This window comes from Penaeus chinensis, chromosome 16, assembly GCF_019202785.1.
Source record: "Penaeus chinensis breed Huanghai No. 1 chromosome 16, ASM1920278v2, whole genome shotgun sequence".
Classification (NCBI taxonomy): Eukaryota; Metazoa; Arthropoda; class Malacostraca; order Decapoda; family Penaeidae; genus Penaeus; species Penaeus chinensis.
The window spans coordinates 19,345,801-19,367,841 of record NC_061834.1 but is presented as its reverse complement, the minus strand read 5'-3'; the positions used below and the strand labels follow the sequence as shown (position 1 = coordinate 19,367,841).

Genomic DNA, 22,041 nt, shown 5'->3' with positions numbered 1-22,041 from the left:
GGGCAGAAGAAGAGAAGTGTGATCATGAGAGATACCTTGCCCTATATCATGATGAATTCCAGTACCAAGAGTATCAAGGTAAGTGCAATCTTATAGAAGATAGAACCTTTTTTATGTGGGTAACGTGACTTGTTATGTCATGATCAAATGTGGCGTAGGGCTGGGTGATGGGAATATGCCGTCATGGAAAAATTTGGCTGTGGACCGGGATGACGGGAATGACTCTCCTTGAGTGCACAAAGGTCCTTGAGGAACATTATAAAAAGGCTCTTTCATTATTTCCACCAATAAACATGGGTAGAATGTACTTTCTGTAAGCCATGGTTGGAAGAGCATGCTCAGAAAGGATACTTTTTCCATGCTCAGGATCCTATTCCTGCTTCCTTTACTGATAGTGCAAGGATAACAGTATTTTACTGTTATTGCATGGAGTTACAGACTACCTAGAGAGATGATATAGAGTATGTGTAGGGAAAACAATCTATTACCATCTTGATATACCATATCAACTGACAAATATAGACCTTCGGATGTGAAATAAAAAGATCTACCTACCAACTAAACCTTCTCTCTGTAGATAAAAAAGCCTATGTAAAGCTGTGGTACAAAATATATAGCTGTGAGCCATACTCCCTTTCTGTGGAGAATAATTGCCTTTAGAATATAAACCAGTGCACTTATTTGATTATTATATGTTGCTGTATGTTTTCTCTACAATCAGTGTGGTAGGAAGGGTAGATTTTTCTTTAAAATTTTGTAGAAAAATGCAGGAGTGTTGCCACAATCACATTTTTTTTCTCTCTCATACCAGATATATGCATGTATAAAGTCAGAATCATATAAGGGAAAAATATAATTTAACTTTTTGTTTACATATGTAAATTCTTTTTTCTCAATATGATTTTAATTCACTATTTTAAAATTGTTTTTCAGATGAGGAATCCAAACGGCTGGTGAGTGAACTGGGATCCGATACCTATACCTATAGCCAGGTGGGTTTCAGCTATGATGGGCAGGCAGTTCTTGAGGGAAGTGTTGCCTTGACTGAAGAGCAAATACTGGAACAACAGGGAGCATTACAGCAGCAGGCTGAACTTCAGCAGCAACAGCAGCAGGAGCAGGAGCAGGAGCAATATACAGGCTATTTTCCTGAGGCTGATGAAGATACTTTTGTGCCACCGCCAGACTTGAATGTTCCAACTGGGATGATTGTGGTGGGTATTGACATTATCTTTCTTCATGAGAATATGGTGTTAGTGTTGTGCATTAATGCTCTTAGAATCAGACTTACTGCTTAGAGGGCAAAATTATACGTAATGCCTGTTTATTTTTTAATCACATGTCTGCATTTCTTATTTAGTTTTATCTTATGGAATTTTTTTCTTTTTATAGCCTGAGACTGTGAAGCAAAATAAGATAATAGTTAAAACATCCAAGTTCATTGTGACACAAGGTGGGCAAATGGAGATTGTAATCAAGACAAAGCAAGCTGGAAACCCAATGTTTAGTTTTCTCTCCTTTGACAACCCATTAAATGCCTACTACAAACATATGGTATCCATGATAAAAAGTGGCAGGTAAGCTGAGATTTTATAAAGTTGAACTATTCATCTTTTTTTTCTAAATTTAAGTGAGATTATTTTGCTGTTTGTATGATTACATGAAATATAGTTCTAATGTAGAAAAGCAAAATAATGGAAAGATTAAGAATCATGTAGTATACAGCAAGTAAATGTGATTGTTCTAAATACACTGTGATTGTTCTAAATACACTACATAATGAAAAACAGAAATTCAGTGCCAGCTCTACAAAATTCCTCAGGTATCGGCCAAGTGAGGAAGCTGAGTCAGGAAGAAGTAGGAAAGAGAGTGAGGGAAGTGAAGGGCAGTACCTACATCCAAGCCTTTCAGCTGGCATAAAGCCTGATCTTGCACCTGGAACACCCACTGCCATTCACAAGCCAACAGCTGATTGTGCATATTCAAAACTGATACACAAAATCAAAGAAAAACAGAAAGGCACTGTGGTTGTAGAGGGTAAAGACTCGCCAGCACCAGTACTGGTTGCTTCATCAACGCCAGTATCTGCAGCCTCAGCAGAGGTTGGAGATCCATTGAAGAAAAAGAAATTACAGACAGACATCACACCAGTAGGGTCTCCCAAGATCACTAGCTTGGTTGACTATCCATCATTCAATCAGACAGCAGAACATAATTCATCTGATGAGGACAACGATTCAGAGATGGATGAAAATGAACGTTGCCTAAGTAAAGAGATGGACTGTGGAGACACTGAGTATAGCAGCATCAAATGGCCCCCACCAGAAGTGCAAATGGTCATTGACAAGATGGCCAGCTACATCATCAAGAATGGTGGTGATTTTGAAGCCATGGTCAGAAGTCGAGGTATGTGATTTGACTTTTTTCCCTATGTAAAGTATGAGATTTTGATTTTTTCTATATTGGTCAAAACTAAAAGTTGTGATATTGATATATGGTTAAGGTAGCATGACAAGCAAACATACATTAATAAAGATAAGAGAAATGTCTGGGATATATTGTATATTTTCATCTAGGAAGCAGTCCATGCCAAAAGACTTGTATTTGTTCTATCTCTCATAAATAGGAAAGACATATATGCACACATAAGAAAGAGGCAAACAGTTAATGAGACAGCCAGAAGAATTAGTAGAGGTTCTTGAACAAACAGAAATGTCATAATATTAAGACCAATATTCAATATTTGTTATTAGTAGTTTCATCATCAGGTGTCCAATTCACATAAAACTACTAAGCTCAAGTTGTTAACCCCTTAACGATGGGTAATGTCTATAGACGTCAAAACAAACCGCTCGAAATGTGGCGTGCGGTTGTACACCGCGGCAGAGCTAAAGCGCAATGAGCTGGTGATTTGGCTTGATTAATTTTTTGGTGAAACTCAATTGCTAGGCATGGCCAAGAAAATATATATAATTCTCAAAATACATGTGTATGAATCCCATTTGCAAGAACATATCTCACAGAGCTTTTATTTAATTACAGTATGTTTTTTGTTCATATTTATTGTGTATTGATATGGTTTCCTTTGATCTTATAGTATGCCTTATTTTGTCTTTGAATAGATGACCCCAGGTTTGATTTTATGAAGAAGGACCATGAGTACTATCCTTATTACCGGTGTAAGATTCGTCTCTATAATGAGGTGTATGGAGATATTTTCAAGGAGGGTGGAGAGGTGAGGCTTCCGATTGAAATACTGATTTCTTTTGTTTTTGTATATGATAATTTGTTTACTGCACAGTGACTTCAGAGAGGTAAATTGTATTATACTTATTTATAAAACTGATGAATGTATTATATATAATTAAACAATTAAAGATAGTGAGAAGAAATATGAGCATGTATAGAAAAGTACCATATTATTTTAAACCTCATCTTTGTGTATTTTTCAGGACAAGAGCAGATCAGGTAGTAGTGAAGGAGGAGCAGGGAGCAGCACCAGCAAGAAGGACAAGCGAGGGAACAATAAACAACCCTCGACCATCAGCTTCTCAATCAAGTCCCGGGAACAGGAGGTCAACCTGGATCGCCACTCTACCTTCCCTGTGGAATCCTCCTCCACAGATGATGAGGACATGGAGGAGGAAGAGAGAGAGAGAAGACGGATGGAGAGGGAAGAAAGGAGGAGGAAGAGAAAACTGAAGGAGAAAGAAGAAAGGGAGAGGAGGGAGAAAGAAGAGAGAGAGAGAAGAGAAAAAGAGGAGAAGGAGAGGTTGATGGAGAAACCTGATGAGTCCACTGATGCATCAGATGATAATGAAGATGTTTATGACATCTTCAAGTATGGTAATTATTATCAAAGTTTGATTATTCTTGGTATGATTGACTTTCATGTCAGTCTGTGTTCTCAAACAAATACAATTATAACTGTAATATATAAATTCAGGCATTTTGATATCTCATTTTGGTTGTAAGTTGAATTTCAGTTGAATGTGTTCTAAGCAGTGATGAATATCAAAGCTCAAGTGGTTCACACAAGAGGATAGAATATTGCAATCTCTGAAATTTAATATTCAATTGTTCCGACATAATTTCATGAATTGTAAATAAACTTTTTACTGTGAAAAATGAAATTTCAAATTAAATGTATTTTTTCCATCTAATCATTATTATTTTATGATTTTATTTATTTACCTTTACTCTTGTTACGACATTAAGTTATTATATAACTGCTATAATTTTTTAAAGAACATTTGATTAAACATAATTTTTTTGAAAGTTCCCAGTCTTTCACATGAGTTATTTATCACATATATTGATCACTTTCTCCCAACTTTCCTTGCAGCACAAGAAATGGGCAAGAGCACTGATGCAGAAGAACCACAAAAGCCAAACAAAATTAGTGTTGAGGCCGAGAAGAAGGACTCTGACTCTTTGTCTGCCACCAATGTGGTTCTTGAGGATACCCACCCCTTCTGCCAACCTGAGAGAAAGCAACAGGAAAGGAGAAAAAAAGCAGCCATGTTCTTGTCTCGGCTCAAGAAAGGTGGTGGAGAGGAGGAAGCTGTCAGCCAGCCAGCATATGGTGAGTTTGGGTTTGTGTGGTCTGTGTAGAAGTGAAAAAAATGAAATTATGGTACTTAACCCCGTCCTGACGGGTCACGTCTATAGGCGTGATAACAACCTGCTCGAAATGTGGCGTGCGGCGGTGTGCCAAACGCTCCGAGGCAGTGATTCGGCTTGATGTACCGAACTCACGCGCTCAAAGTCGGCGCATTGCCATGGTTCGCCAGAACGTAGAGTTTTTTTTAAAGTTTTCTACACCCGTCACCAATGGGTTAAGTGCATTTTTATTGGAGTAAATAAAAGAGTAAAGAGGAGCTATATCTTGATAAAGCCATCTACAAGGTTATGACTAATAGAAAAAGAAAATCATATTTACTGTGTGTGTTTTAAAATGATATGGCTATATCCCCCCCCTTTTTTTTAAATTTGAGATTTTGAAGTTCTAATGTGTCTTAGTCGTACAATGAGACAAGTAGGTGGTAGTGCGTATTCACTGAGTTGTTTGCAAAATCCATATTTTGTTACTCTAAAAATTTAATCAAAATCAAACTTCGAAAATAGCATTTATTTGGTGTGGTATATCTAGGAGCCAATATCACCCACACATTTGTTTTCCAACATGAGTAATTTATTGTTATTAATTGAAAGTCAAGTGATGTAAGAAAAAACAGATGTAGGCCTACATTTGATGTCTCTAAGGAAATTATTTCACTATTTATATACTTTTCCTTTATTTAGACATTGGAGAGCAATTATCTTAGGGGTACCTTGTTAGGGCTTGAAACTATACCAAAATATATTTTTTGTCTTGATCTACATATTCCGTTAACAGTAATTTTAACCTTCATGAGTATTAGTGTTTGTATTTTACCAATTGCCACTTGACCTACCCTATTTTGCAGGCCCACAACTGCCCCCTGAGATTGCTGCCCAGATCCTGAATTCAGCGTCTCAGTCCCCGCGGTCTTCCGTTACTAGCCCCAGGAGGTCGACACCCTCAAGGTCACGTTCTCACTCTGTCAGCCCTGGCCCAGGGATCCCCATGCCTCCCAGGGAAGCTCCAGCACCCCCTCCACCACCCCCACCCACCCTATCTCCTGTACAGTCTGGACACACAGACATGTTTGAACCTTTCACATACAAGGCTGGAACGGCAGAGGCATCCTTGGCACTAGCATATAAAAATGATAGGTAAGGAAAAGTGGTTTTGAGTTTTTCCTTGTTTGAGTTGGATGTAGTACAAGGCAAATTATCTGTTTCAAAATATTTTTTTTTAGGATAAGATGAGGAAATTATAAAATCGTTTGAAAACAATTACTGAAATGAGAATTTGGTAATAATAAACATAATTCTTATTTTAAAGAAATAGAAACAAAGGTCTGGTTTAGAGATTCTGAAAACTTGACTTCAGCATGTTAAATTATATTTTCCTTTTTCCTGTTTCAGAACATCTTTGGAGTCATGTATAGCTTCTGGTACAGATTACATAGATCCTAGCAAGTCGACTGGGCTACAGGAATCTTCTGTTCTGTCGGGTATGTACCCCTGTGATATACTTACACTGCCTTCTCCTCAGGCCTCTGGTGTGCGTCTAGGGTAACTTAATACTCGGCAAGAAAGGAGCAAGAAATTTTCCTGAACAGTAGTGGAAAGTAGTTTCAGGACAAAACAAAAAGTTAATTCATGTTCAGGAATATTTTTTCGCTCTGAATATCAATTTCAGTATGATCTTGCTGAAGAACATTTTCAAAATTTTAAGGATTTAGATATTTTGAATTTTTTACAGCTTGGCTGCAGCAAAAGACCCCACAAAAATTAATTCACATTTATACCGACTCCAAGACCATTAATCATTTGTTAGCAGTGGCATGCCAAAGAGAAATTTGCTGCAGGCAAGCATTTCATGGGGCAAGTTGCCCTCCTGTACTGCAGTTATCTATGGTCTTTTGACTTGTTGCAGATGTGTTGCAGTGGCTCTCTGCTGTTGATATTTCATCGAGGGCAGCCGTGCAGGTGTAGGTACGAATCGCCAACGGAGAACTACTTTTATTCTTCCTGTGGCTAGTGCAGTGGCTGTCCATGCCTAGTGCTCTAGTTACTGACAGGATTAGCCTCATTTTATAACAAGCCTTGTTTTTAATGCGGACCTTTTTTGCGAGGTGTCTTATGAATTTTTAAGTGAGCCTCCCCTCTTATTTACTCGTGCCATGGAATGAAAAGTAGCTTGGCAACACAGTGCCTAGCAGGGAGACAAAGACTTCGGGATTATTGGGCATGGTGATAGTGACCAATTTATAGAAGGGGGATTATTGTGTATAGTGACAACCTCCCATTCTCCCGTTTCTACCCATCTCTTCCCTTTATCATGTCAGTGTTCAGGTTCCTTGGGGTCGCCACCGTGTGATGTCTGCTGGCCGGGTAAGTGCAGGTAAGTAATCTCCTAGTCAGATAGAGCGCGTGTCAGCTATTAAGAAAATGGAGGACAGGAACTTTGATTTCTCAAAAGACCAAAAATATTACAATTTTTTTTTACGTAGATATTGGTACTCCAGGTTGGTGTTTGGTAAAGACTTTTCTCTTTACTTTTTTTTATCTGACAGTTTTTCTTTGTTTTATTTTGGGTTATATGATGATGGTCCTGTAATATAAAGAAAATTCTGTTATTGGTCTCTTGAGAATGTGTCAGAAATATGTGTGATTGTATTGTCAAGTCTCTAACAGTTTTATATGATTTTTGCTTCTTGAAGTCTATTATTATCAGTGTCTAGTGTATGCAAGCAGTATGGGAAGTTGGATACTTGCAAGAGCAGTGGTGTGAGAGAAATGTCTTTTTTTTAAATATACTTTTATTTTATTGTAATAGATGATGTTAAACAAATGCTCATGCAGTTGTCTGTTCACAGGAGCAAGTGAGGAGGGTCGTAGAAGCCAAAGTATAGAGATGAGGAGAAGCAAATCCCGGCAAGTAGAGGCATCTCACCGGGAGAAGTAAGTGATTTTACAATAATTTATTTCCAAGAGTGTGTTCTCCTCAGGTCCAATTGTTTTCTCACACTTAAGAAATCTTGTACAGACCAAAAGATGTGTTGATTAATTTTTTTCCTGACCAAGGGATATATAGTACCTTCTGACATTTGCCTCCATAAAAAAAAGAAGAGTACTGCTGAAGGAATTATTTATTTTGTTAACATGAAAGAGATTTTGCTGACTTTTTTTTTTCTTCCTCTTCAGAACAAGGAGTCGCAAGAAGCAGCGCCGTGGAAGATCAGAGAGTCGTTCCCCAAGCAGTCGGCGGGATCGCAAGAAACGCAAAAGATCGAGATCACGGTCTCGCCGTCATAAGAAGCGACGATCACGTTCAAGATCACACTCAAAAACTCATAGGTTAGTGTAATGGTTACAGGAATTTCTCCCTCTCCCTTTCCTACCTCTCCTCTTCCTCTCTGTTCCTCCCATCTCCCTACAGGGAAGGAAGAACAGGGGGATGCATTAATACATTGTTATTATTCTGTTTCAGTTATCTAGCAGGTGCATGGCTTGTAGTCCAGGATGCACATGAACACTTGTGCAGTTACAAGATTCTATGTCTCCCATTTACAGTGTTATTTTCTCTTTTTCTTCATAAGTGTTTTTAGTTTTTTTGCCATTTTCCAATATCCATATTTGTCTTTTGATTTGCTTTATCCAGATGGTAATAGACTGTTTTCCTTGCACAGACCATAACTCAGTGCAAGAATAAAACAATAAAAAACATTTTGTTATTAGCCCTTTTTTTTTTTCAGAATATTAAATTTTCTGTAATACAACCTTGTACCACTGGTCACGTGTGCTACATTACACATTTGCTTATCAATGTAAATAATGCAAACTCCCTTTCTAAATACTAAGTGAGTCTAGTCTTTCCCATCACCCTGGCCTTCAGCCAAAATGTTCGTGTTGGCATCTTTGCGTCACCCAGGCCCTCAGGCAAAATTTCTTATGACAGCATGTTCACGTTGTCTGCCCCTCAAACCAGATTTTTCCATGATCACATCATCTGGATTGTAGGGATTAGATCCAACATTTTTAGTACGGCCCTTAGATGGGACATGTGGCTCGTCATTCTAAACACTATGGTTTCACTTAAGGATAGTGATAAGATATTGCACAAACCATTTGTATGGGTATTTGGAAGAAGGCTTAAGAAAAATATGGCTATGGGAAAAGAGGAAATTGAAAGATAAACAAATAATTCAAGAAAGACCAAGATGTTCATAGAGTTTTAATTGTTTTTTTCTGCTTTTATGGGAATTTCTACTGATGGGATGAAAATGAGGGAGACATCATGTAGCAACACAAGGTTAAGAAGAGAGCCTGTTTTTTGCTTATTGTACAACCTGTAGCCAACATGCTAAATCATAGATAATATCTTTTAGAAGCAAGTAGTGACGCATGATTGATGGCAAAGTTGCTCTATGTATCAAACATGCTTGCAATTTCAAGACTGTTGGATAAATTTCATACTGAATATATAGGAGAGTTTGATTACAGTAACATCATTGGTTTACATGAATTATTAATGGAATGGTTGATCTTGGGGGTTGTGGATGTGTTTAAGGTTGAGAACGACTGCTGTAAGGTGTTCAAGGGGACAATACACACAAGATACCATCACAGTATTATAGTAACATAAAAACTAAATTGCATAAACAGAAAGTCTCTTGACAAATCTATGGGCTGATTGATATTGTTAACCCCTTCCCGATGGGTCATGCCGTGAGGCATCAAAACAAACCGCTCAATCTGCGGCTGTATACAGCACCAACGTGTTAGGAGCCGGTGATTCGGCTTGATGTACTGAACTCCCGCGCTCAAAGTCCACACATTGCCATTGATCTCCAGAGTGTAGAGTTTTTTAAAAATTTTCTTTACCCGTCATCAAGTGGTTAAAAAAGTTTGAGACACCCTCACCAACATATACAGTTTTGTGATGAAAAGGTAAACATATAAGAGCTTTACTAAGGGTTATAGTTATAGTTGGCACAGTCTTAACTCTAATTATTTTTCTTCAGCCGGTCTTCCCACAAGAAGAAGCGCAGAAAGCACAGCTCACGTCATGAGAGAGATAGGGGAGAGAGGCGAAGCAAGAAGTCAAGAAGACGTAGTATATCTTCTTCATCTTCTTATTCTTCTGAACGTTCTTACTCCTCATCCAGGTCTTCATCAGAGTCTGAGGATGAGGTTCAAGTCATGTAAGTGGTCTGCTTTGTGTGGTGTGAATAATGTAGTGTAGTATCATCGTTGTGTGTGGTGGGGTGTTGGAGGTGTACCCCCCCCCATGTCTCTGTCTCTCTGTCTCTCTGTCACTCTGTCACTCTTTCACTGTCACTCTGTCACTCTGTCTCTCTGTCTCTCTCCTCTCTCTCCCCTCTCTTCTCTCTCTCCTCTCTCTTCTCTCTCTTCTCTCTCTTCTCTCTCTCCCCTCTCTTCTCTCTCTCCCCTCTCTTCTCTCTCTCCCCTCTCTTCTCTCTCTCCCCTCTCTTCTCTCTCTCCCTCTCTCTCTCTCTCTCTCTCTCTCTCCCTCTCTTCTCTCTCTCCCCCTCTCTCTCTCTCCTCTCCTCTCTCCCTCCCTCTCTTCTCTCTCCTCTCTCCCCTCTCTCCCTCTCCCTCTCTCCTCTCTTCCCTCTCTTCCTCTCTCCCCTCCTTCTCTCTCTCCCCTCTCTTCCTCCTCCCTCTCTCCCTCTCCCCTCTCCCCTCTCTCCCTCACTTCTCTCTCTCCCCTCCTCCTCCTCTCCCCTCTCTCCTCTCTCTCCCCTCCTTCTTCTCTCTCTCCCCTCTCTTCTCTCTCTCCCCTCGCTTCTCTCTCTCCCCTCGCTTCTCTCTCTCCCCTCGCTTCTCTCTCTCCCCTCGCTTCTCTCTCTCCCCCGCTTCTCTCTCTCCCTCGCTCTCTCTCTCCCCTCGCTTCTCTCTCTCCCCCGCTTCTCTCTCTCCCCGCTTCTCTCTCTCCCCACCTTCTCTCTCTCCCCTCGCTTCTCTCTCTCCCCGCTTCTCTCTCTCCCCTCGCTTCTCTCTCTCCCCTCTCTCTCTCTCCCTCTCTCTCTCTCTCCCCTCTCTCTCTCTCTCCCCTCGCTCCTCTCTCTCCCCTCTCTCCTCTCTCTCCCCTCTCTCCTCTCTCTCCCCTCGCTTCTCTCTCTCCCCTCGCTTCTCTCTCTCCCCTCGCTTCTCTCTCTCCCCACGCTTCTCTCTCTCCCCACGCTTCTCTCTCTCCCCTCGCTTCTCTCTCTCCCCTCGCTTCTCTCTCTCCCCTCGCTTCTCTCTCTCCCCTCGCTTCTCTCTCTCCCCTCGCTTCTCACTCTCCCCTCGCTTCTCTCTCTCCCCTCGCTTCTCTCTCTCTCCCCTCGCTTCTCTCTCTCCCCTCTCCTTTCCTCTTTTCTAAAGTCATTGGTGATAGAAAGTAAGATAGTAATAGTGTTTTGTATATATTCCAGTGATTCCCCAGGACATAGCAAGAGAGGGTCACGTGCCTCAAGTGAGGTCAGTGTCGGCGCTTCTGATCTATCCCTTGTCAGGTAAGTTTGTCTTTTCATATGTTGTTTCACTTGTTTTTGTCTCCTCCTCCTTCTCCTCCTTCTCCTCCTCTTACTCTTACTCCTCCTCTTACTCTTACTCCTCCTCTTACTCTTACTCCTCCTCTTACTCTTACTCCTCCTCTTACTCTTACTCCTCCTCTTACTCTTACTCCTCCTCTTACTCTTACTCCTCCTCTTACTCTTACTCCTCCTCTTACTCTTACTCCTCCTCTTACTCCTACTCCTCCTCTTACTCCTACTCCTCCTCTTACTCCTACTCCTCCTCTTACTCTTACTCCTCTTACTCTTACTCCTCTTACTCCTCCTCTTAACCAAAAACCTCACCCCAAGAATATCAGCATTACTTTATGTATAAATGTAGATGAAAAACAAAAGTTCAAAGAGAAACTTAAACTTCTTGGAAATAATGTCCAAAACAATTACTAGTGATTATCATAATAATTCTAAAAGCGTTACTTATAGTAAAAAAAAAAATTCTTGTAATGCCTTAGTGCATACTTCACACATATATTTAGCATTTTTAACTATCAGTTAAGACAGTTGATACTTAAACATAGAAATGTTTGTATATTCCAAAAGGCTGAATAAGGCTGAAATATAGAGAGGATGTTTTCATTTCTAATCTTAACCTTTCACAACAGCGCTATGGCAAGAATACCCGAAGAGAGTATGTCTGGCCCCTCAACCCCACTACCACCGTTGCACTCTTCAACCCTGCGTCTAGCATCTGCTGCTGATGATAAGACGGCGACCGTAGAGGAAGAAGCGATGATAGAGGCAACTGGAAATGGAAGTGCAGCAAGTAGTGGAGAAGGAGAGGTGAAGGAGGAAAAGAAGGAGGAGAAGAAGCCATTGTTTAATCCCCAGAGTAGTGCTGCCATGGCCAAAATTGCAATGGTTAGTATGTTTTTTTGTTTATTTTTTGAGAAATTTGACTTTGGCAATTAAATATTTCTGAAACTTAATTTCTTTGTGAATAGTAATTTATATATATATATATATATATATATAATATATATAAATTACAATGATTAAAAAACCAGTGTATATTGGTCTCTGGTAATCCTAGCTGTGGACGCTGTTCACTAGGATTGCCTAAGGCATATATATATTTTTTTTATCTGATATCAAACATTCATACTATTTTTCACTTCTATTGCAGGGATTACGGGCAAAAGTTCATGCGCTGCTCGAAAAGGAGAGCAAACTTTGAAAAAATGCAAATAAAAAGAGAAAAAAAGCAATCAATATTTTTGTCCAAGGGAATTGTGATATGTGATTTTGATCTTTTGAAATGTGTATTTCAATTGGCCTGATATTGTTATTGTCTAGATTATATGCTTTGCAAGAATAAAGTTTTCAAACATTATGAGAACATTTTGGATATGGAAACATTTGGAATGACAAAGAATTGCTGTGGATCTGTAAACTTCTGTAGACAGCATGTCAGTACTTTCTATTGTAGTAGTTTTTTGTAAGTAATTTGTGTGAGTATTCAAGTCTTTCACTTATTTCAGCAGTGGAATTAATGTTTATATTTAATAATACTTTGTTTTATTTACCTTGTAAACTGTTAGTATGTACAGTGGAAGTTACAATTAAAAAGATATTGCTGCAAAGATTGGCCAAGTAACTGATGACAACATAGACACCCAGACTGAAAAAGAACAATGTACTAGTTATGCCCCTCAATTTATTGCTCCTCCTAGTCCCTTGTCTGTTGTTGTCTTGGGGGGAAGGGGCTTAGGAGAAGAGGACTGAGACCCAGTGTTGGGGATCTCACCTGCCTTGGGCCTCAGCCCTTAACTCGACTAATTTTTTGTTTCCATCCCTTCTCCAACCCCTTCTGCTATCCATTTCCTAGGGTGTGAGAGCCGTGTTGAAAGGATTAAAGGCTGACTTTGTGCCAGTCCAGAAGTTGTCTTGCCCTTATCCCTAAGGGAGGCCCTGTGGGGTAGACCATTTCTCTCCCCAGCATACTCTAGGCTTACCATGGCCAATAATTAAGATTTTATATAATTATTAGGGTCAATGAGGTTGGCCCCTTCATCAAATTGGCCCATTGATTCAAATTCTCCTGGTTCCCCAACTCACACTCTCATTTGGCCATGACTCTGAACAACACTACTACTACTACCACCTCCTCAATGCCTACTATTACATAATCCATCCAGGTCAACACTCAACTTCCTGGAGACATTCCTACTCTCCCAGCGATCTCAACTTCATCCCCTCTCCCCCCACAACTTTCATCATCAACTACCCCACCTCTCTGCAATACTACCTCTCTCAACCTACTTCCTCTTCCACACGTCCCCGTCCTTCTACCACCCCCACCTCTACAAATATTATAAATACTCTATTTAGCCCAGACAAATGGGAATGATTTTTCATGATCCTCCCCACTGCTCCTTACTCTGACAACACTCCTCTTCCAACAATGTCTTCAAAAACAAGTGGTCAAAGTTTCCTTCTGATCCTTCTGACCTGATCGTTCCTGTTTTGTTAGTTACATCTGAAACCCAAGATAAAGCATTATCAATCTTGACAGAACCCCCCCCCCCCCAATCCTTTGCCCGTTGTTGTCGTGGGGGGGCTTAGGAGACGGAGACTGAGACCCTATGATGGGGAACTCCTCAACCTTGGGACTCGGCCATCGACTCAACTAATTTTGCATAGTCTTTTTTCCCACTCATACTTTTCGTTTCAATTTCTTCACCAATCCCTTCTACTATCCACCTCCTTAGGTGTGAGAGCCGTGCTGAAAGGATGAAAGGCTGACTTTGTGTCAGTCCTGAACGGCCTGAGGGAACCATGGGCACGGTATTCCCCTGCCATACCTGGCCCTTACCCCTCAAGGGGACCCTGAGGGGTGGACTGTTTTATTTTTCCCCCCAATATACTCCAGGCTTATCATGGTCAATAATGAAGATGTAACCCCACTTTTAGGGGCAATGAGGCTTGCCCCTTTATCAAATAGCCCCAATCCCGGCTCCCCTTTGACCACGGCTCCCCCCCCCCCCCCAATCCCTTGCCCGTTGTTGTCGTGGGGCGGCTTAGGAGGCGGAGACTGGGACCCAATGCTGGAGAACTCCCCAACCTTGGGACTCAGCCCTCGACTCAACAAATTTTGCATGGTCTTTTTTTTTTTTTCCCCCCCCCCCTCCTACTTTTTCCTTTGTCCCTTCACCAACCCCTTCTACTATCCACTTCCTAAGGTGTGAGATCCGTGCTGAAAGGATGAAAGGCTGTGCTGAAAGGATGAAAGGCTGACTTTGTGCCAGTCCTGAACGGCCTGAGGGAGCCATGGGCACGGTATTCCCCTGCTTTAGTTGTCTAGCCCTTACCCCTCAAGCGACCCTGAGGGGTGGACCGTTTCTCTCCCCAACATACTCTAGGCTTATCATGGCCAACAATGAATAACCATTAACCATTATCCATACCATTATTTGAGGCAATGAGGCTTGCCTCTTCATCAAATAGCTCCACCAATTCAAACACGCCCGATTCCCTGACCCCAGGCTCTCCTTTGACCACGGCTCTGAACACTACAACTAATACCCCCTCCTCAATGCCGACTAGTACAGTATCCACCCTAATCAACACCCCAGGACACATTTCTACTCCCAACATGCTCAACTTCAACAACTATACCCCCACAACCTTCTTCATCAACTACCCCATCCTCCCTTATTACTACCTTACAACCTTATTGACCACCTCCCTCAACACTACCTCCCCATAACACTACCTCCCCATAACACTACCTCCCCATAACACTACCTCCCCATAACACTACCTCCCCATAACACTACCTCCCTCAACACTACCTCCCTCAACACTACCTCCCTCTTCCTCATGCCCCCGTCCTTCTACTACCCCCATCTCTACAAAATTCTTAAATAATCTATTTAGCCCAGCCAAATAGGACCGATTTTTCGTGATCCCTCCCACAACTTCTCACACTTTCTGCTTTGACAACCTGTTTTCATTCCTCAAATGCATATACATCCTTCACTTGATCTAACCCCTATACATTACCTTACCCAACCTTGACCCATTTACTCGTCAATTCCTTTGCCCAACTTTGACAACTAATCACTAACTCAACCACCCTTCATTACCATTTACTATAGTGCTACATGACCTTAGATGTCTAGTACATTTATTTTGCTTTTAACCATTAACCATCTGCTTTTAACCATTAACCATCTGCTTTTAACCATTAACCATTGACCACGGCTCCGAACACTGCAACAACTCCCCCATCATCAATGCATACTAGTACAGTATCAACCCTAAGCAACAACCAACCCCCAGGAGACATTTCTACTCTCCCAACATGCTCAACTTCAACACCTTTACTCCCACAACCTCTTTCATCAACCACCCCATCTTCCCTTATTACTACCTTACAACCTTATTGCCCACCTCCCCATAACACTACCCCCCTCAACACTACTCCCTCCTCCACACGTCCCCGCACTTCTACTACCCCCACCTCTACAATAATCCTAAATACTCTATTTAGCCCAGCCAAATGGGACTGATTTTTCGTGATCCCTCCCACAGCTCCCTACTCTCAAAACACCCTCCTCTTCCAACAATGCCTCCAAAAACAAGTAGGCAAAGTCTCTTTCCGTAGCCGACGCGACCACTCCCGTCTCGTCACAGTAACAACTGAAAACGAAGCTATAGCATTAACAAAACTAACTGATCTATGTGGTAATCCCATCCCTACAGAACCTCATCCAACCCTCAATACTTGCACTGGAACTGTCTCTATCTCCCCAACAGATTGCCCAATCCATGACAAAGAATGGTCAGATTGTGGAGAGGACTTACTCGCTTGTCTCACAGACTATGATGCAACATGTACAATGCTACTCCATTCCTTCCAGAGGAAATCGTATGAAATCCATCAACATTGCCAAAATTACTTTCCGTAGACATGACCTTCCCTTAAATGTTTACATAGGTGGGGAATCCCTACCTGTCCAACCATACCAACCTCCTCCTCGTCAGTGCCAAAATTGTTGGCATTTAGGACATCCTGCCAAAAATTGCCGTTCCACAGCCAGACGCCCGCTATATGCCCAACCTGGCCATACCCGATCAAACTGCTCTGCACAATCACGCACATGTGCAAACTGTGGCGGCCCCCATAATGTATTTTATAGAGGCTGCCCCACCTACAAATTTGAGTCTGAGGTAGCAACTCTCAGATTCAGACTTGGACTCACTCTACGTGAAGCCAAGTCAGGAAGCACGTCGACGAGGTTTTTCTCTTACTCCCTATTCGAGTATGTCGCTCACTCTGCCACTACTCCTACCTCCCAAGCTCCTACACCCTCCCCTAAACCTATCCCTCCTCCATCTAACTTCCCCTCTTCTACCTCCTACCTTCACCAGTCAAATTATTTTGCTATCCTAAATCCAGACACTCCAATCTCTACTACAGCCTCAATACCTTCTCCTCTCTCTCCCCGCACTACCCGCAGCAGACAGACTAAGCGTTCCACCCCCTCTTCCCCTACCAAACAATCACCTCCACCTTTCTTTGCCCCTACTCTTTAGACACCAGTCTCCTCTCCCCCCCCCCACACAAGAAAACCTTTGTCTCACAAAACTCCCCAACCAACTCCATTACAGAAACTCTTGAAGATATTCAAAACTATCCAAACTGACACTGAAACCCCTCATCCACCTTCAAATTCCACAACTCCCGCTCCCTCCACACTCAAAGTGACTGCCGATATCCATCCTCCTCCTACTCATATCCCCTCTACATCCTCTCCTCATACTCCCTCACAACACAGCCCATCCCCCCTCTCATTCCTTATCCCACCCTCTAGCTCCTTCCCCTTCAAATTCTCCAACACGTACTGCAACCGTTATCACTCATAAATCAACGAAAGTATAACTATCCTTCATTGGAATATTCGCGTTTCCGTTCCCACAGACCCGAGCTTCGTCATATTCTTTCCTCTTATAACCCATCAATTATATGACTTCAATAGACTTTTCTTACACATCCTCCTATACCAATTCCCAATTACCATTTTGTCTCCTTCCCACACTCCCTTTATGTCTCATCTATGCTTATTAATCAGAAAACATCTTATGTCATACCTCCCTTTCAAACCACTGTCCCTTGCACAGTTAATCGCATCTTTCTTCGCCGCTGGATCACAGTAATTTCAGTCTACTTCTCCCCATCCCATCCCATGGACTTTGTTGCTTTTGAAAATCTAATTTCCCAACTCCAACCACCTTTCCTCATAGTTGGTGACTTCAACTGCTGCCACAATCTTTGGGGGTGATTCTATCACCAACTTCCGTGGCCGATCCCTAGAGCGCTTCCTCTCCACAGCTGACATTATTCTTAATTCAGATAGCTCCACACACTTTGATACACGCACGCAATCTTTTTTCATGCATTAACCTCTCTCTATGCTCTTCATTTAGATTTCCATTGGTCAGCCACTTTCCATATAGTGACCATTTTCTAGTTCTCCTTTCTCCTACTTCATATGTACCACTTCCTAACTCCCCACGCTGGTGCTGTCAAAGTTAGGATATCCCTCCATCCTCCCTCTCATCCATTTCAGATATGATACAATGTTTCACAACTACAGTCCTAAGAGCTGCCCACACAGCTATTCCTCGAACCTCAAAATCCTATACCTCCAAATGGTGGAATTCTGATCCTGGGCGACTATTTCAGCCAGGTCAGTAGTGGTTCTCACCTTTCTCCACACTTCTCTTCTATTAAGACCACCAGGGAACGTACCCCCATTATCTTCACCCTATCATCTGCTGAGTCTATAATGCTCCTTTTTCTTCCTCTGAACTCAGTGCTACCTTACAGTTGTGCCGCAACACTCATGAAGGCCCTGACGGTATTCACTACCGTATGCTCCGGCAACTCCCATCTTTCTCCTTATCCTTCCTATTTACAATTTACAACCACATATGGAGATCAGGAAATTTTCCTTCTCATTGGCGAGAAGCTCTTATCCTCCCCTTCCTGAAACCCAATAAATCGGGTAACCTCCCTCAAGACTATCGCCCCATCGCACTAACTACCTGCTTGTGCAAACTACTAGAGCGAATGGTTAACTTCCGCTTAATGTGGCATCTTGAATCTCACAAACTTCTTTCTCCTTCCCAGTTTGGTTTCCCGCTTGCTCATTTTGAGACATATATTTCATCTGCATTTGCACGCCATGAATCCATACTAGCTTTATTCTTTTACCTAGAAAAAGCATATGATACTACATGGCGGTACCATATTCTCCAACCATTGTCCTCTCTAGGCAAACATGGAAACATGGATGTCTTTAAAACGTCTTTCCTCTCCCAACGCACTTTCCAGGTCAAAATTGCCTCTGCCACATCATCCTTCTTTCCTCAATTTGAAGGCGTCCCGCAAGGCAGTGTGCTCAATACCACTTTATTCCTTCTTGCTATTAATGACATTATCTCAAATGTCAAATCTCTGCCAATTTCATCAGTATCTTCCTGGGCTGCAAACAATGGCTTCTGCTTTTCTACCTCCAAATCTTTCTCCATCCTTTTCTCTCGCACACGTGTAGGTCCCCAACCCTCACTCTTCTTATATGACATTCCACTCCAATACCGTTCCCCTGGCAAATTCCTAGGCGTTATTTTTGACTTCAAACTGTCCTGGCGAGACCATATCCTTTACATTAAAGAAAAAGCTCGCCGCCGTCTCCGAATCTTACGGACTCTTTCCCATATATCCTAGGGGTCAGATCGCAAAACTCTCCTTCACCTTCATGTTACCTTGATCCTCTCCACTCTCGATTATGGATGCTATATCTACTCCTCTCCCTCAACTTCTCTCCTTGCCCATCTTGATACAATCCATCACAGTGGTCTTTGATTAGCCCTAGGTGCCTTCCGCTTCTCTCCAGTTCACTGAATCAGGCATACCTTCTCTCTCTCTCGACGCCGTACCCTTCTCTCTCTCCGATTTTATGCTAGATTCCACCAACTTCCCCTCACTAAACTAACTATCCCACGATCCCTATTTCCTACCTCTGCTTCTTCTCCACGTTTACCTACTCCTTTCTCCACTCGCATGGATACCCTCCTCTCCCATTCACCTCTTCCCCATCTCCGACCTCTCCTGTTCTCTTTCCATTCTGTCCCACCATGGTTTATACCAGTGCTGTCCAAACATTTTTGCCTATTGTACCCTTTATTGCCTTCTCCTACTGTTACGTACCCCCCATGGCTGATTAAACTCAGTTACATTTAGGATAATGCAAATAACATATTGAATATGAAAAGATTGCATAATAGGAGTGCTGGTCAATAAAATTAAAATTATAAAACTGAAATATAAAGAATGATTTAGAAATAAAATGCTTGAAAATGACTTACAACTTAATGCGAGATGTGGGGTTGATGTTCACTGATGATTTTTTCCATCCTTGGCTGTATTGAGGCTACTGCAGTGATCAGGCTTTGTTCCAGGTTGACATTTAATTTGTTTCTCTGTTTTGATTTGATAACACTCATTGCGGAGAAAGACACCTCACTAAGGTAAGTAGATCCAAAGGGAAGAAGTTTTTCTAAGGCCATTTTTCCTAAGTCTGGGTGCTCCTTCTTCACAGAGCTCCAGAAGCGAGTAACATTTGATCTCTCAAATAACAGTTTTAGGCCACGGTCCGCACACACTCTATCAGTGTTTCCTGAAGGCAAATTGGAAGCGTCTTCTCTTGTTCAGATAAGAGGAATGGATTTCTAATCCAGTCCAGCTGTACTGATTGTTCATGTATGCCAGGAAAGTAAGACTTAAAAGCACTGATAAGGTTGGTCAAATGCTCCACAATGACTGGTTTTACAGTGTCTTTCTTATAATTGTTATCGGAAAAGTAGGCATCTGACAGAGGAAAGCATGTAAAATATCCCCCTGAGCATGTCTCCTTCCACAGCCCTAATTTCTTTTGAAAACCAGCAACTTTGTCATACAGGTTGAGAATGTTTGTGTCCTTACCTTGCAGAGACATATTTAACTCATTCAGTTTGCTGAATATGTCTGTAAGATATGCCAGTTGTGCAACCCAAGTAGTGTTTTCAAAAAATGTGGCAAAAGGAGACCCATGTTCTGATAAGAATGAAACTACCTCATCTCGCAACTCAAACAATCTGGCGAGGATCCTCCCACGCGACAGCCAGCGCACATCTGTGTGTAGTAATAGCTCTGTGTGCTCTGACCCCATGCTTTCACACAGTCTGTGAAACAGACGAGTATTAAGTGGCCTTGACTTTATAAAGTTGATTACTTTGACGGCGTCATTCAGAATCTCGTGCAACTGTGAACTCATTTTCTTTGATGCTAAAGATTCTCTGTGAATGATGCAATGAGTCCATTCCACATCAGGATTTTCCTTTTTAAACCTTGCCACCAGTCCCTTCACCTTGCCAGTCTTTGATGCGGCGGCATCTGTACACATACTCATGCAAGATTTCCAGCTAAGCCCTTGTTCAGTGAAGAACTGATTAATGACATTGAAAATAGTTTCCCCTGTTGTGTGCTCTTCCAATTTTTTACAAACTAATGTGTTCCTTGATATCATCTTCATCAATATATCTCACAAATGAGACAAGTTGAGCTTGCCCACTGATGTCAGTTGATTCGTCAACTTGGAGTGAAAATGACTGGCTTGCCTTCAGTTTATTCACAACTTGATCCTGAATATCGGCACTCATTTCACTTACCCTGCGAGAGACAGTTTGGTGTGATAAAGGAACTGCTTTTAGTTGGTCAGCTGTCTTTTTATCCAGCATTATTTCAGCCATCATACCTGCAGCTGGCAAACTAAGTTCTTCAGCAATACTGAATGGCATTTTGGCTTTAGCAATTAATAGAGATACAGCTAAAGATGCTTTCAGAGCCTTCTCTGAAGTTGTGGTGGCTTTCTGGAGTACTTTTTGGGAGCCCTGAAAATCAGAGAGCTTTCTTTTGAAGAATTCTGCCGGTTTACCAACATGGCACTGGTGTTTTGTTTTCTGGTGACGCTGGAGGTGAGCTGGTTTCATACTACTGTTGGCCAGCCTCTCCCCACAAAAGAAGCACAAAGCTTCTGGAGGATCAGAATTCGTAGCAGTAAATACCAAAAGCACATAATCTTCTTGAACTGCCGATTTTTAGGAAGATCTGTCTTCTTTTTCTTTGCACCTGTTTGATTTCCTTCATCTGCGTCACCACTGCGGCTGCAGCAACTGTCACGTTTTAGCCATCTACCCATTATTGCTGTTAACGAGCAACTGCGTCTATAAGCTTTCAAAAACAGACACGCACACTGACGCCTAAGACAAAACTGAGCAACAGTGAGTGGTTCCTCAGCTGTCAGCAATGCTCTCGTACACGTACAGTACACGAACAATTACTGGGTACCCGTCCATCCCCCTCCCTTTGCTTTCATAGAAAATGGGAAATTTCTGCTCTGTGTGTGTGTGTGTGTGTGTGTGTGTGTGTGTGTGTGTGTGTGTGTGTGTGTGTGTGTGTGTGTGTGTGTGTGTGTGTGTGTGTGTGCATCGTCTTTTCACGTACCCCTTTGATCTATGCTGCGTACCCCTGGGGGTACGCGGACCCCAGTTTGGACAACACTGGTTTATGCCTTACCCCCATATTTGCTCCTCTGTCTACCCTGACCCACCAAAATCAAATATTCCTCCTGCTGTCCTTCTCACGCATTTCCTTGACCATGTCTCCATTTATTCCTCTAGTATTCATGGCTCCAAATCCACCTCCGGTGCTGGTTTTGCAGTAACCTTCCCAACTCGTACTTTCAAATACCCCCTCCCTCCTGAATCCAGTGGCCTTAATACAGAACCTTATGCACTCCTTTTTGTCTGAAAACACACATAC

The 22,041-nt window shown here is 42.0% G+C and overlaps 3 protein-coding genes across 3 annotated transcripts in view; 1 reads left to right on the top strand and 2 right to left on the bottom strand.

Moving 5' to 3' along the window:
- The window catches only part of LOC125033344 (protein suppressor of white apricot-like), a 15,314-nt gene extending 2,634 nt beyond the window's left edge, over nucleotides 1-12,680 (top strand). The window contains exons 3-17 of the mRNA XM_047624762.1: nucleotides 1-78; nucleotides 934-1,214; nucleotides 1,393-1,577; nucleotides 1,823-2,406; nucleotides 3,123-3,235; nucleotides 3,453-3,846; nucleotides 4,346-4,585; nucleotides 5,469-5,757; nucleotides 6,013-6,101; nucleotides 7,470-7,554; nucleotides 7,798-7,950; nucleotides 9,618-9,797; nucleotides 11,034-11,114; nucleotides 11,777-12,032; nucleotides 12,298-12,680. The exon at nucleotides 1-78 is cut by the window's left edge and continues 42 nt beyond it. Coding sequence (XP_047480718.1) covers nucleotides 1-78; nucleotides 934-1,214; nucleotides 1,393-1,577; nucleotides 1,823-2,406; nucleotides 3,123-3,235; nucleotides 3,453-3,846; nucleotides 4,346-4,585; nucleotides 5,469-5,757; nucleotides 6,013-6,101; nucleotides 7,470-7,554; nucleotides 7,798-7,950; nucleotides 9,618-9,797; nucleotides 11,034-11,114; nucleotides 11,777-12,032; nucleotides 12,298-12,348 — 3,059 coding nt within the window. The 3' untranslated portion in view covers nucleotides 12,349-12,680. The remainder of the gene's footprint in view (nucleotides 79-933; nucleotides 1,215-1,392; nucleotides 1,578-1,822; nucleotides 2,407-3,122; nucleotides 3,236-3,452; nucleotides 3,847-4,345; nucleotides 4,586-5,468; nucleotides 5,758-6,012; nucleotides 6,102-7,469; nucleotides 7,555-7,797; nucleotides 7,951-9,617; nucleotides 9,798-11,033; nucleotides 11,115-11,776; nucleotides 12,033-12,297) is intronic.
- A 7,142-nt stretch (nucleotides 12,681-19,822) lies between these two features.
- On the bottom strand, nucleotides 19,823-20,623 carry LOC125033252 (SCAN domain-containing protein 3-like). Its single transcript, XM_047624635.1, has one exon. It carries the CDS (start codon nucleotides 20,621-20,623, stop codon nucleotides 19,823-19,825), a length of 801 nt encoding a protein of 266 aa, XP_047480591.1.
- Nucleotides 20,624-20,701: 78 nt separating this feature from the next.
- LOC125033627 (zinc finger MYM-type protein 6-like) lies at nucleotides 20,702-21,633 on the bottom strand. The gene has a single exon (XM_047625296.1). It carries the CDS (start codon nucleotides 21,207-21,209, stop codon nucleotides 20,718-20,720), a length of 492 nt encoding a protein of 163 aa, XP_047481252.1. The 5' UTR covers nucleotides 21,210-21,633; the 3' UTR covers nucleotides 20,702-20,717.
- Between the last annotated feature and the right edge of the window lie 408 nt (nucleotides 21,634-22,041).